Source organism: Pantherophis guttatus, chromosome 1 (assembly GCF_059756535.1).
Source record: "Pantherophis guttatus breed Tessera chromosome 1, ASM5975653v1, whole genome shotgun sequence".
In the NCBI taxonomy this organism is placed as follows: domain Eukaryota; kingdom Metazoa; phylum Chordata; class Lepidosauria; order Squamata; family Colubridae; genus Pantherophis; species Pantherophis guttatus.
In genome coordinates, this window is record NC_142063.1 from 264,537,660 (window position 1) to 264,549,877 (window position 12,218).

The 12,218-nt window shown below is 39.9% G+C and overlaps 1 protein-coding gene across 1 annotated transcript in view; it reads left to right on the forward strand.

The window, feature by feature from the left end:
* The window catches only part of GINM1 (glycosylated integral membrane protein 1), a 29,544-nt gene extending 18,304 nt beyond the window's left edge, over positions 1-11,240 (forward strand). The window contains exons 5-8 of the mRNA XM_034418999.3: positions 1,155-1,311; positions 3,421-3,551; positions 6,362-6,525; positions 8,170-11,240. Of these exons, the coding sequence (XP_034274890.1) occupies positions 1,155-1,311; positions 3,421-3,551; positions 6,362-6,525; positions 8,170-8,272 (555 nt within the window). The 3' untranslated portion in view covers positions 8,273-11,240. The remainder of the gene's footprint in view (positions 1-1,154; positions 1,312-3,420; positions 3,552-6,361; positions 6,526-8,169) is intronic.
* The last annotated feature ends 978 nt before the right edge of the window (positions 11,241-12,218 follow it).

Here is a 12,218-nt window from a genome sequence, read left to right on the forward strand (position 1 = left end):
CTTCCCCATTGACTTTGCTTGTCAGAAGGTCGCAAAAGCGGATCGCATGAGCCCAGGACACTGCAACGGTCATAAATATGAGTCAGTTGCCAAGCGTCTGAATTTTGATTATGTGATCATGGGGATGCTGCAATGGTCATAAGTGTGAAAAATGGTCATAAGTCATTTTTTCAGCGCTGTTGTAACTTTGAACGGTCACTAAATGAACTGTTGTAAGTTGAGACTACCTGTAGTCCTTGTCTGAGTCCTTTGAGGTGATAGAGTAGGACTAGGAAGATCCAGGTGCAAGTGAACCCTTCACGGGAAAAAATCACTAGGTGCCTGAGGGTCAGTCCCCTGTTTTCAGATCAACTGATGTGATATGAGGTTTTTGCTGCGAAGGAAAAAAAATAAAGGGAGAAAATATTATTTCCACCCCCTAGAATGAAGATGGAATATTTATTTATCTACATAATTTGTATGCTGCTCATTTCCAAAGATACAAAATTATCATAAAATAAATAATAGCCCCCAGATAAAAAGAAAGCTTCCCAATATGAACAAAAGTTAACATTGTTAAATATTGTAAACTGAGGAATACAGATTTATGTGTCTTCAGAAGTCGCATCTTTAGTCACAATTTACTTATACGTTTCTAAGTAAATAATACAATAGTAACTCTTGGGTTATAGATTATTTTGCCTCTAAAATATTCAGAATTCAGATCATTCACTCAAAACAGTACAAACGTAGACATTAATCTTTGGGTTCAGAATTCATCTGTAATTCTCTTGATCGATTGTTTTGAAAGGCAGCATTCTACTTTTTTCTTACATAGTTTCTCATTGAGAAAATATAATTGATACTGATGCTAGAAATGGAGCCATTTGCTTTCCCTCTTGATACGATACACAATGTACATGATATGAATATGATGTTGATGAATAACAAACGGAGAGCATTTCCTTCTAGTATTTCATGTGCTTCATGAGGTAAATGGGTAGGAATACATTTAGCTGTCACTTAAAACAAAAGCAACTTTTCATCTTGGAAATCACTTCTTGCAATACTTACTCTTTTGTGTCCAGCTTTAAAAAAAGCTTGACTGTTTTCCACAACATTCCCAACATGTGTGGATTAAAAAAATGGCTCCCATTGTTACACTTCTTTTGCAGGTTAAACAAGACGAAGTGATAGAAATAGACCTATTGGTAAAGGATCAGCAAGTCCTGAGACATACAAACTACACCGTTCCTCTGGAGGAAAGTATGCTGTATTCCAGCCCGAGGAACAATGATATTTTGTTTACGCTTCCAAACTTTGCAGGAAAAGGTACTTGGTCTTGTTGAGTTGCAAGAATTGGATTTTGTTTTATTTATTCATTCAGTTTCTATACTCACTCATCTCATGTATGTGGTTCTTTATTTTTTTCTTTAAAAAGATGCTATTGAGTTTGTTTCTTGCCATTTCACTTAAGGGTTCTGACTTTTTTTTAAGACTTCTTCATAAGAAGGGGGTCGATTAAATTCAATGTTAACTTTATCTGGACTCTTTCAGTGTTCATGGACTTTTTAAGTCATTAAATCTGAGGCAGGCAATGTTCAAAAAGTTCTTACCTCAGATTTAATGACTCCACCACTCAAAAGGGATGCGGTGGCTCAGTGGCTAAGACGCTGAGCTTGTCGATTGAAAGGTCGGCAGTTCAGCGGTTCGAATCCCTAGTGCCACATAACGGGGTGAGCTCCCATTACTTGTCCCAGCTTCTGCCAACCTAGCAGTTTGAAAGCATGTAAAAAATGCAAGTAGAAAAATAGAGACCACCTTTGGTGGGAAGGTAACAGCGTTCCATGTGCCTTTGGCGTTTAGTCATGCTGGTCACATGACCATGGAGTTGTCTTCAGACAACGCTGGCTCTTCGGCTTTGGAATGGAGATGAGCACGCCCCCTAGAGTCAGGAACAACTAGCACATATGTGCGAGGGGCACCTTTACATTTACTACTCAAAAAAAGGTCACACCCACAGCCATAAATTGACTTCTCTTTTATAGGCAGGTCAAATTAATATGGTTACAACTGGCTTTGTATTCTCTCATAATGTTGTTAGGAAAAATTAAAACATGGACCAGATCTTTGTTTCTCTACTATCAAGTTTCAGTTGTGTGTGGACTTCAATTCCTAGGGGAATTGTGATAATTAAAATCCACACATCTGAAAGTTGCTGAGGTTGAGAGACCTTCTTGGACTAGATGATAGCACAGTTGGCCAACCTATCCAAAGAGTGCTCATTTAATACTTCCACTTTAGCTTGAAGGAAGCATCAAGCTAAAGGCCAGAGGGATCTGTCCTAGTCCCTGTATTGTTCAACACTTTTATCAATGACTCGGATGGGGGATCCTTATCAAATTTGCAGATATCATAAAACTGGGGGATTTGGTTAAAACGTTAGATGAAAGAAGATTAAAAAAAGATTTAGGCAGTAGGCCGAAATGAATAGAATGGAAATATGTAAAATTCTACATCTTGATAGGAAAAATGTAAAGCCTTAGCATGGGATGGAGGAAACCTGGCTTAGGCAGTCTTGTGAAAAATGCCCTTGTCAATTATTAAAGAGCACCAGTCTAGATCACAAGGAGTAATTGTTCTTCCATTCCTCCCTGGTCAGACCCCATTTGGAGTAGGGGGCAGCAGAATCCAAAAAGGACAAATTGGAGCAAGTTCAAAGGAGGGCTTGCAAGATAGTGCTGGGTCTGGAAAGGATACCCTATGAGGAACAGTTAGCAAATCTGGATATGCTTAGCATACAGAAGAGAAAATTGAGGGAGATGTGATAGTCTTCAATAAGAGTGACTGGATGTATTCACTTAGTCTTTGTGCCCCAGAGAGCAGACCAGAACCAAAGGGTTAAAACTGCAAGGAAGTAGGTTCAGACTAGCTTTTAGGAGGAACATCTCCAGTGGTGGGTTGCCCCTGGTGAGGACCGGTTCTATAGAACCGGTAGTAAAACCGGAGGGAGGCTCTGCCCACCGACCCTGACGTCATCAGAATGCTTCTGCACATGCGCAGGAGAGCGTGCGGCCCCATTGCGAACCAGTAGTAAAGGTAAGTCGAACCCACCCCTGAACATCTCCTCTACACAAGTTGTCAGCTAGTGCAACAGGCTGCCACATAAAACTGAATTTTCTTTTGCTGGAGGACTTCAAACAGTGGCTGGGTGATTTCTATCAGAGATTTTCTAATGGAACCCACACCAAGAAGGGGGTTGGAACAGATGACCAAAAATCTATACCAACTCCATAATTCTATAAAAGATTTAAATAGGTTTGCACTTTTGGACTTTTATTTCTTGTCCTTACTCTGCTTTTTTTTTACTGGCTCAAAGTGTGTTTTTTAAAATAACACACCAACTGGTCAACCTATCTTTTTGATTTTTGTGAAAAATAGATGTTGAAAGTCCTCTACAAACAACCAGTCACTATCTTCTCAGACAAGTAGAAACTACTGTGGATGAACAGATAATGCCTGGCAAATTGCCAGAGACTCCACTCAGAACAGAGCCACCATCGTCTTATAAGGTATTTTTTTTTTGTCACAACGATTGTGAAAGGTAAATATCATGGTCACCTAATTTGAGTTAATGGATACGTAAGGGAATTACTGGTGCCTCATGTATCTGGTATCCCCTCAGTCACTCTATCAAAGAAACTAAGTCCAACAAAAATAAAAAGGCATGGAAACAAGGTGGTAACTAGAAGGGAGCTAAAAAAAGTACAGATGGGGTTGCAACTGTGTGCTTGAAGTCCTCCTTTCTACATGCATATGGTATAGATACTAAGGAGTGCAGCTTCAATCGTACAGACATGACCCTCATGTCCAGATTATGGCATCTCCTCCAATTCTCCCTTTGCCTGATCTTCCCATGGGTATGTGTGTGTGCTGTGCCTTTGAGTCAGTGTTGACTCCTAGTGACCATCTCAACTAATGAGGTGCTCTCTGAGCTTGGTTGTTTTTTTGAAGATTACCTCCAACTAGGTAACATCATCAGTGCAACAGCTGATGATGTTACCATCTGCAAGAAAACAACCAAACTTAGGGAGCAGCAGGAACCCCTCATTTCCAATCCTGGGATACAAATATTCTCCTTTATTCAGTGGTGGGTTCCTCCTGGTTTGGTCCGGTTCGGCCGAGCCGGTAGTGGTGACGATATTACGTCACCAAACTGGTTCTCCCCCCCTGCCCTCCCCCCCCACGTTATTCTTACCTTTTATTTGGTCCCACCCCCAATCTATTGCTGCCTCCTGAGTCCCAGCTGATGACTAGAGGGAAAAAAACTGTTTAAACTCTTGCTGCGGGGCTTCAAAGGGCCGTCCTACAGCTGATCAGTGTTAAAAGCAAACAAATGAGTCGGGTCGTAAGTACGAGGACTGGTCGTAAATGCGAGGACCTTCCAGAAATGACTCTAACCAGCTAGCCACGCCCACCTAGTCACATGACCTCCAAGCCACACCCACAAAATAAGCCACGCCCACAGAACCGGTAGTAGAAAAATTTAGAACCCACCCCTGCCTTTATTGATATCTCAACTAATCCCTGCAGTTTTCTTGTCAAGGTTATAGAAATGGTCTGGACTTGCTTCCTACCTAGAGCTGAGAGGGAATGACTGGCCCAAGGTTACCTACCTTGCTTTGTGCCTCAAGCATTAGTCTCCCAATTTTCCTGATGCTCATGGAGGTGGCTGACAGGTTATTAGCTTGATTTTCTCCTGATCGGCTCCTCTCAAAAGCTAGTACAGATGGTCTCACTGATGGTAATTGGGACCAGGAACTCCCTCACTAAGCAACGCAGTCGTAAGGCATGATGTCACATGACTGTGATGATGGCAGTTCCAGCAGTCCTAGTTGCCATTGTTAGTGAATCCCTCATGGTCACATAGTGCTGCAGTCATGTGATTGCCATTAGTAACCTCTTGTCAGCTTCTCCATCAATTTTACTCGTTAGAAGCCAGCAGTGAAGGTTGCAAGTGACAATCACATGACTGCAGGATGCCACAATATTGCAATTATGAGCTTGTAACTGAGCACCTGAATTATGATTACGTGGGGCAGTTGCAATTATGAGGACCTGGCATAAGTACCCTTATTCACTGCTGTTGTAACTTCAGTTGCTAAATGAGTATACGTTAACTGGCTACTAGCCCAAACCAGTGGTGAAATGTAAAATTTGTTACTACCGGTTCTGTGGGCGTGGCTTGGTGGGGGTGGGGGTAATGTGATTGGGTGGGCGTGGCCAACTTTGTTTTTTTTACTTTTAAAAGCATTTTTTCTACAATCTCTTCGGCCGAAGAGGTTGTAGAAAAAATGCTTTTAAAAGCCTCTGACGATCCCAGCTGAGCTGCACGATCATCAGAGGCTTTTTTTTTTACTTTTAAAAGCATTTTTTCAGCTGAAGAGGTTGTAGAAAAAATGCTTTTAAAAATTAAAAAAAAAAGCCTCTGATGATTGCAGAGCTCATCTGGGCATTGGGGGGGGGGCAGGGATTTTTGCTACCGGTTCTCCGAACCACCCGCTGCCATCGCTACCGGATCAGGTGATCCGGTCCGAACCGGGAGCGTTTCACCCCTGGCCCAAACCCATTGCAGCATTGTTTTGGGCCCTGATGGACTGGTGGCAAGTGCAGCTTCTCCTCTTTGCCCTAGAGATGCAAGGAGGGAGGGAGAGGGAAAGAGAGAGAGGGAGGGAGAGAAAAAGAAGGCAAAAGGATGACTGGGTCGAACTCAGCATGACCTAGGTAAACCACAACCAGGTGAAGAGAGGCAGGATCTGGAATTGGACAGTGTTTGTACCGCTGGTGGTATGCAGAACCATTTCCTGTCTACTAAGCCAGACAACTGAACCCATTGAGTATGGTATTATTGAAACAAAAGACCACAGAATTCATAAACCAGCCCCATTTCCCCTAGAGTTATTTATTCCCTAGAAGCTACATACAAGGTAATCAATGTAGTTTACCAGGAAAAGTTATTTCAGCTTCAGGGACTTGGGTTTCTCTGTTTTCATGACATTGTCCCCAGTTAAGCATGTGTGAAAGGGGCTATAAAGTCTGAGCTGGGTCAAAGTTAACTTCAGAAAAGCAAACAGAAATAAATGAAAAAAATAAAATGAAATTAGGGGCTTAGTTTAAAAAAAAGTTGAACAATTGACACTAGGAGATTACTTCAAACAATAGAAAATGTGGGAAAAGATGCCAAGGAATGTTCAAGGGGAAAAAGAGTAATGTTTGAAAAGATATATAGGTGCAACGTATTTGTGAAGTTCCCACATCATGACAGAAGGGCTTTTGTAGGTGTCCTTCTTGGATTTCATTGGCTGTGTTATTATCTTTGCAGGTGATGTGCCAATGGGTAGAAGATCTGAGAAAGGAGCTTTGTACATTTTGGCTCAATTCTTTTCCTGTATTTTTTAATTTTATGGAGGTCATTGTGGTTGGAATTGTAGGAGCAACTTTAATCATAAAAGTATTAAAAGTGTTTTGTCCCTCATGTGACACCAGGTAAGGATCTTTTATTTTATTCTTTTATCCTTAAAACAAATTTCCTTGGGTAATAGAGGTTTCATATAATTTATTTATTCAAGTTAGGCTATTTAAATTGATAAACAAAACTAATCTGCAGGGTTTACAGCCTATTAAGGAACTAATGTACCCCACCTGAGGTCTTGATTTGATGACCTTATAAAACCAATCAATAAATTATAAATATTAATTATTAATGGGAAATGATCACCAGAAGGTTCAAAAAGTGAGGATGCTAAATGGATTTCTCTCTTTTATCTTTTCCCCCTCCGGCAAGAGCTCTTCCCACTAAGTGGGAAGGGACGGAAAGATACTCGGGGTTGGTTCCTCCACATCCCTCTGTAGCCCTACAAAAGCAGCATCAGATAAAGAGGAAATGCTTTAGTTGACAGAATTGATTTTGTTCTTCCAATAATTATAAACAGGACCCAGATACACAGTAATAGTCCAGAGGAGTCCTTCTCAGTGCCCCATAGGTCTCATCTCTACCTTTTCATACACATTTCAACATAATTGGCATTGGAAGAAATGAGGAACACTAGCGTCCACAGATTAGCAATTAGCTCAGACAGAGTCAGACAGGTCAGGTTATGGAGCCTCAGAAACGCTCTGAAAGATTTATGGTAAATCATCCTGAAAGCTATCAGTATCTCCTGCTTACTCAGACTTAGGGGGACAATTAGCATTGCTATTAGCATCCCTCTCATGGTTTTGAAACTTCTAATGTCTGAAGAAGTCCTACCTGTGGAAGGCCCATTCACAATGCTACCCATTCATATATTATTATACATAGGTGAGTCATGACTGCTTTCTTTAGAAATACTTTGTGGCAAGTACCAGATTGTCTCAGATACTAATTGCTCATTGCACACTAGAAAAAAAGATGAGGAAATAAATGAAGAAAAGGAAAACCCTAGCACCAGTTCTTATAAATCAGGGGTGTCAAACTCAAGGCCCGGGGGCCAGATTCGACCCATGGGGTGTTTAGATATGGCCGACGGGGCTGCCCTAGAAACAGCAAAGGACCGGCCCACGGTATCTCTGTCGGCAAAAACGGAGATTCCTGCCACTCCCTGTCAGCGAAAATGGAGCTTGGGGCACGCATATGGGCTCCCCGAGCTCCGCTTTCACTGGCAGAGGGCGGCAAGAGACCATCACGGCTGAAAACGGATCTCAGGACCCTGTTTCCGCTGGCAGAGCACTTGGACCTCCACAAATTCCCCCAACATGAGTGACATCAAGCTGGCCACGCCCACCCTGGCCACGCCCACCCCAGCTCCCGTGGTCAAACGCAACCCTGATGTGGCCCTCAATGAAATTAAGTTTGACACCCCTGTCATAAATCATTTAGATGAAAATGTTAGTCCTCTGGGAGTACTGATACTAGAAGAGACAGATGAATGAAAATCTTTTTTTTCTATATAACATTCATCCTGAGAATTCTTTGAAACAAGATTTAATTACATTTTAATCTTTGCAGTATATATAGGCCATTTTCAGAAACCAATGATCTGGTTTTAGAGGCTGAAGCACTTTTCCATAATTGTTTTAACTGTGAAGTTGAAATGTTTATATATGATCATATTTCTGAAGTTAGTATTTTAATTGATTTTTTTCCCCTAGGGGAATCCTTCAACTTGATGCCAATGTCATACCTGTGGCTGCAATAAGTTTACTTCCAGCAATTCCAGAGAAGATAAACAACGTAGAGGAGAAATGTATTTAAAAAACATGAGTACTGTAATTATTTCAGTTTGTTGACCTATGAACTTGGCACTTGGATCTTAATATATTAATTCAGCCTTCCGAATGTACTGTCCTCTAGACTTCGGGACTACAACTCCCAGTATTCATAAATAATTGCATTTCTGATATATCTAGAGGACTCTAGTTTGGGAACTGCTGATTTCACAGCAGTTCTCAGCTTGCCGTTTTTATTAAATTTATGAATGATTCATATTTAAAGGGCAATTAAGGCTGAGGCCCAGAATAATTTTGGGATTTTTTTTCATTTCAACCATTATAATGTATTCTTGACTGGAAAAAAAGCAGTTTCCTTGCATAAGGACTTCGGTAAGTTCTAGGTTCTGTGAAGTAATTTCCTGCTCCCTGAAATGATACCTTCCTTGTATCTTCCCAGCTATACTGGCTGCAGGACACACAAGGCTAATCCAGGAAATTTGACTCAGACTAATGGAACAGATTAAGTAGCATCAACAGGAGCATAGACTTGTGATAATACTAAAAGCTATTTTAGGCCTTTAAGTGTGCCTTACGGGGGGAAGTCAAAAGCAAAAGAGTTTTCATACTGCTCTGATAGTAAACATTGGTGCAATTTTTGTTTGGATTTTCCAAAAATAATCTTCATATTGTAAGCACTTTCAGGGTCTTTCCTACTGAATTTATGAACATTTGTAAAAATGTGCTTCTTAAACACTTACACTACACATTACTAATGTCTTTTATCCAGGAGTACAAAATGTCTAAAAGTACTGTATAAATCCAGAGCATTTTTATATACCAATTTGTAAGATCATCAGATCTTATTGCAAATTTGCATCTTGAGAACCATCTTTTTTCAAATTTGAACAGGGAGCAAATCTGGATCCAGTCCATTGCATTTGCCAAGTACTCTTATCATCTTCTAGTTGTAGATAAATATTAAGTAGTATCTTGTGGCTTCAACTGTCCATAATGTTTGGGTATGACTATAATTACAAGCAGTTTGTTTCAACTGAGTTGTAAGTCACTGTTTCTCATTTATAAAAATCCATAATTGGTGTTTGAAAATGCTGCTGATCAGGAAATACTGTAGAGCTCATGTTTCCTTTCCTGTGTATGTGAACACTGTTAATTGATGTTTTGGTGAATGCTGAAATAAGGTGTTTCAAGTTGTTAGCACATTTGCTAAATGAGAGGCACAGTCCATTGAAGTTCATCGTTCCAAAACTAAATTTACCTGGGGCATTTTTTCAGCTTTCCTGATTGCTACCAACACGGGCATTTATTTCATCAGCAACCAAGAATATTGAAATAACATTGTAGAAGAACATTACCAAGAATATTGCAGTCACTGCATCATACTATGCTGCGTTAGTGGTACATTTCAATGGAAGATACCTCAGGAGGGCAAATAGCACTATTGTGTGCTTTGGAATTGAATAACTGAGTTGTGGATGCAAATATATTTAACTGCTTTAAAACTGTTCTATAAGACATTTCAGTTCAACCAATTGTTGATAATCCCAATGGCAACATTGAAAAAGGTGAGCACAGAATCTCAAATAAAGGCTGTCATCCATTAGTTAAAAAGTGTGAAAGCTACTCAAACAGTTGATGTCACCAGCCAGTTGGTGGCGATACATTAGACTGTATCTAATACTAAAATAGGAAATAGGAAATAAGTGCCATTTTTTTTTTGAAGAGCCTTTTTCCTAGGACTGAAAGAGGGATTGACTCCGTCAACAGCTGGTTTTGCACCTAAGGCAGACCTAGAATCCATGGTTTCAAGCCCAGTGCCTTTAACCACTATATGAACCTCTGTGGTTTAGCCACGTGGCTTAACCATACATTTTGCAAGGTATTTACAACTAATGATTCTTGGGCAACCATCAACTTTGATAGAGCTCAGCTTGAGCAACTTCGGTAATTTAAATAAGTTGTCCAAGAACAGAAAATTGTTGCCACAGTTGATATCAGTCATCAAATAAGCCAGACTGCCTCAGCCTTCAGTGTGCCATTACGTTACCCTGGTGAAAAAGCCAAAATGCAATTCATGTAATAGTGACAATGTTGCTGTATATGGTGCAGAATCTTGCTTGAAACTAATTTGAATTTTTTTTGGAAGTTTTCCAAATGCGCTGCCTACCGTTTCTATTACTGTATATTGGGAACTTCAGTTTATGACAAAAGGTTACACGAAACAGATGCTGCAACCCATCCATGACAGCTGATGAGGTTCTGGAGCATTGGATGCAATCGTTTGGGCACATCTGCATAACTTAATGCCCACTTTCTTATTATTCTGGAAATCATGCTGTGGGTTGGAAAAGTACATGGTCAGTTCTTAAAGAAACTGGGCTGGAGCATGCAGAAGTTCTAACAGACTCAATAAAAGAAACAGCTGGGCCAGAGCAAACAAATACGGAGGAATGTGCTGTGATCTCAGCAGACACAGAGCACTTAAACTAAGTACTGGTTAAGCTATAGGTTACCAGATGGGAGTTCAGGACTTGAAGCAAGCAAGATGAGTAATATAAAACATTTAGGTGAACATTCTAAAAATTGAAAACTTCCAAAGCGTTTTTTAAAAAATAAGAGTATTAGTTGGGCAGATGGAAGATCTTTAGCAGGGGTTCCCAACCCTGGGCCATGGATCATGATCAGTCGGTGGCCTGTTAGGAACTGGGCTGCATAGCTGGAGGCAAGCAGCTGTGGTTTTACGGGCAAGCACGTAAAACCAAAACCATCACCACCACTTCACTCCATGGAAAAACTGTTTTCCATGAAATTGGTCCCTAGTGTCAAAAAGGTGGGGATTGCTAATCTACAGTACTTACTTCAAATGTCTTTTTTTCTGTATGGGACATCTAGATGCCCCTTAAGCAGCTTTAAGCTTGAAAACAGCAGCTGTCACTTACTGTGCTCTTGTGCAATTCCTGTTCAAATAAATCTATCACCCTGTCAAAGACCCATTGATGGACTGACTTGCATATATTTGTTCGTTCTTTTTAAAGTCATATACACTCTGGCAGTAAATTTTCCTAGTTTATACTTCCAACCTCTACTCCTGTCTATTTCTCTGAATGATTCCCAGGTTAAGATTTATGAGATAAAACTTATTTTTTTTCATTATAAAGGAAACCTCCAAGGTATCTTTTCTTCCCAGTATTCGTCATTTAGATGTTTGTTTTTGCAGCTGTACATATTTGAAACCATGAAGTAGAATATATAAACTTCAAGTGATGCAGTGCCATTTTCCTGAAAAGTGTCTTCTGGTGTTTTATCATTTTCTCGCCTCTGCCTTTTAGCCATGCTGGCACCCTTTTCATCTAGCTAGTGCCTCTACTAAGCTGTGGTATTCTTTCCGTCCAAGTTCTCATTACTGGAAGATTAATGAAAAATCTCAAAGACTAATCTCAAAGAGATTTAAAATTCCTGCTTCTCCTGGTACAATTTCCCCTTAACAAATCTCTTGGAAACTTAATGGAATTTATTTTTGGAAGTATTTTATTTACATCGGATTTAACAATGCTTTTCTTAATTGATTGAACACTTAGGTTTCATTAAGGGTTAAATCTAGTGCCCTTTCCTTTCTGTTCAGTTCCACCACATTAAATGTGAGGTATGTGTTGAATCAGTGTTAAGCTCTAATTGTGAATTAGCTTTAAAATGCTTGTTTTGTGATCTCTAAATATGACATAAAGTGAAGAATTTACCTTTATAGAAAAAGAGGAACAACTTTTTCCTTGATAAAGGACTAAAGACAAGAATTTTTTGCACAGATGGCTATGTGTACTAATTTCCTAAAAAAAATGGAACTGTATATTTTAACAGTGACTACTTTTAAAAATATAACCAACAAAATGGAAATATGTGTTATATGTAGAAATGTTGCAAGTGATAGTCTAGTATGCCAAGAAACAGAAGAAGTATGGCTGCAAGAACCTATT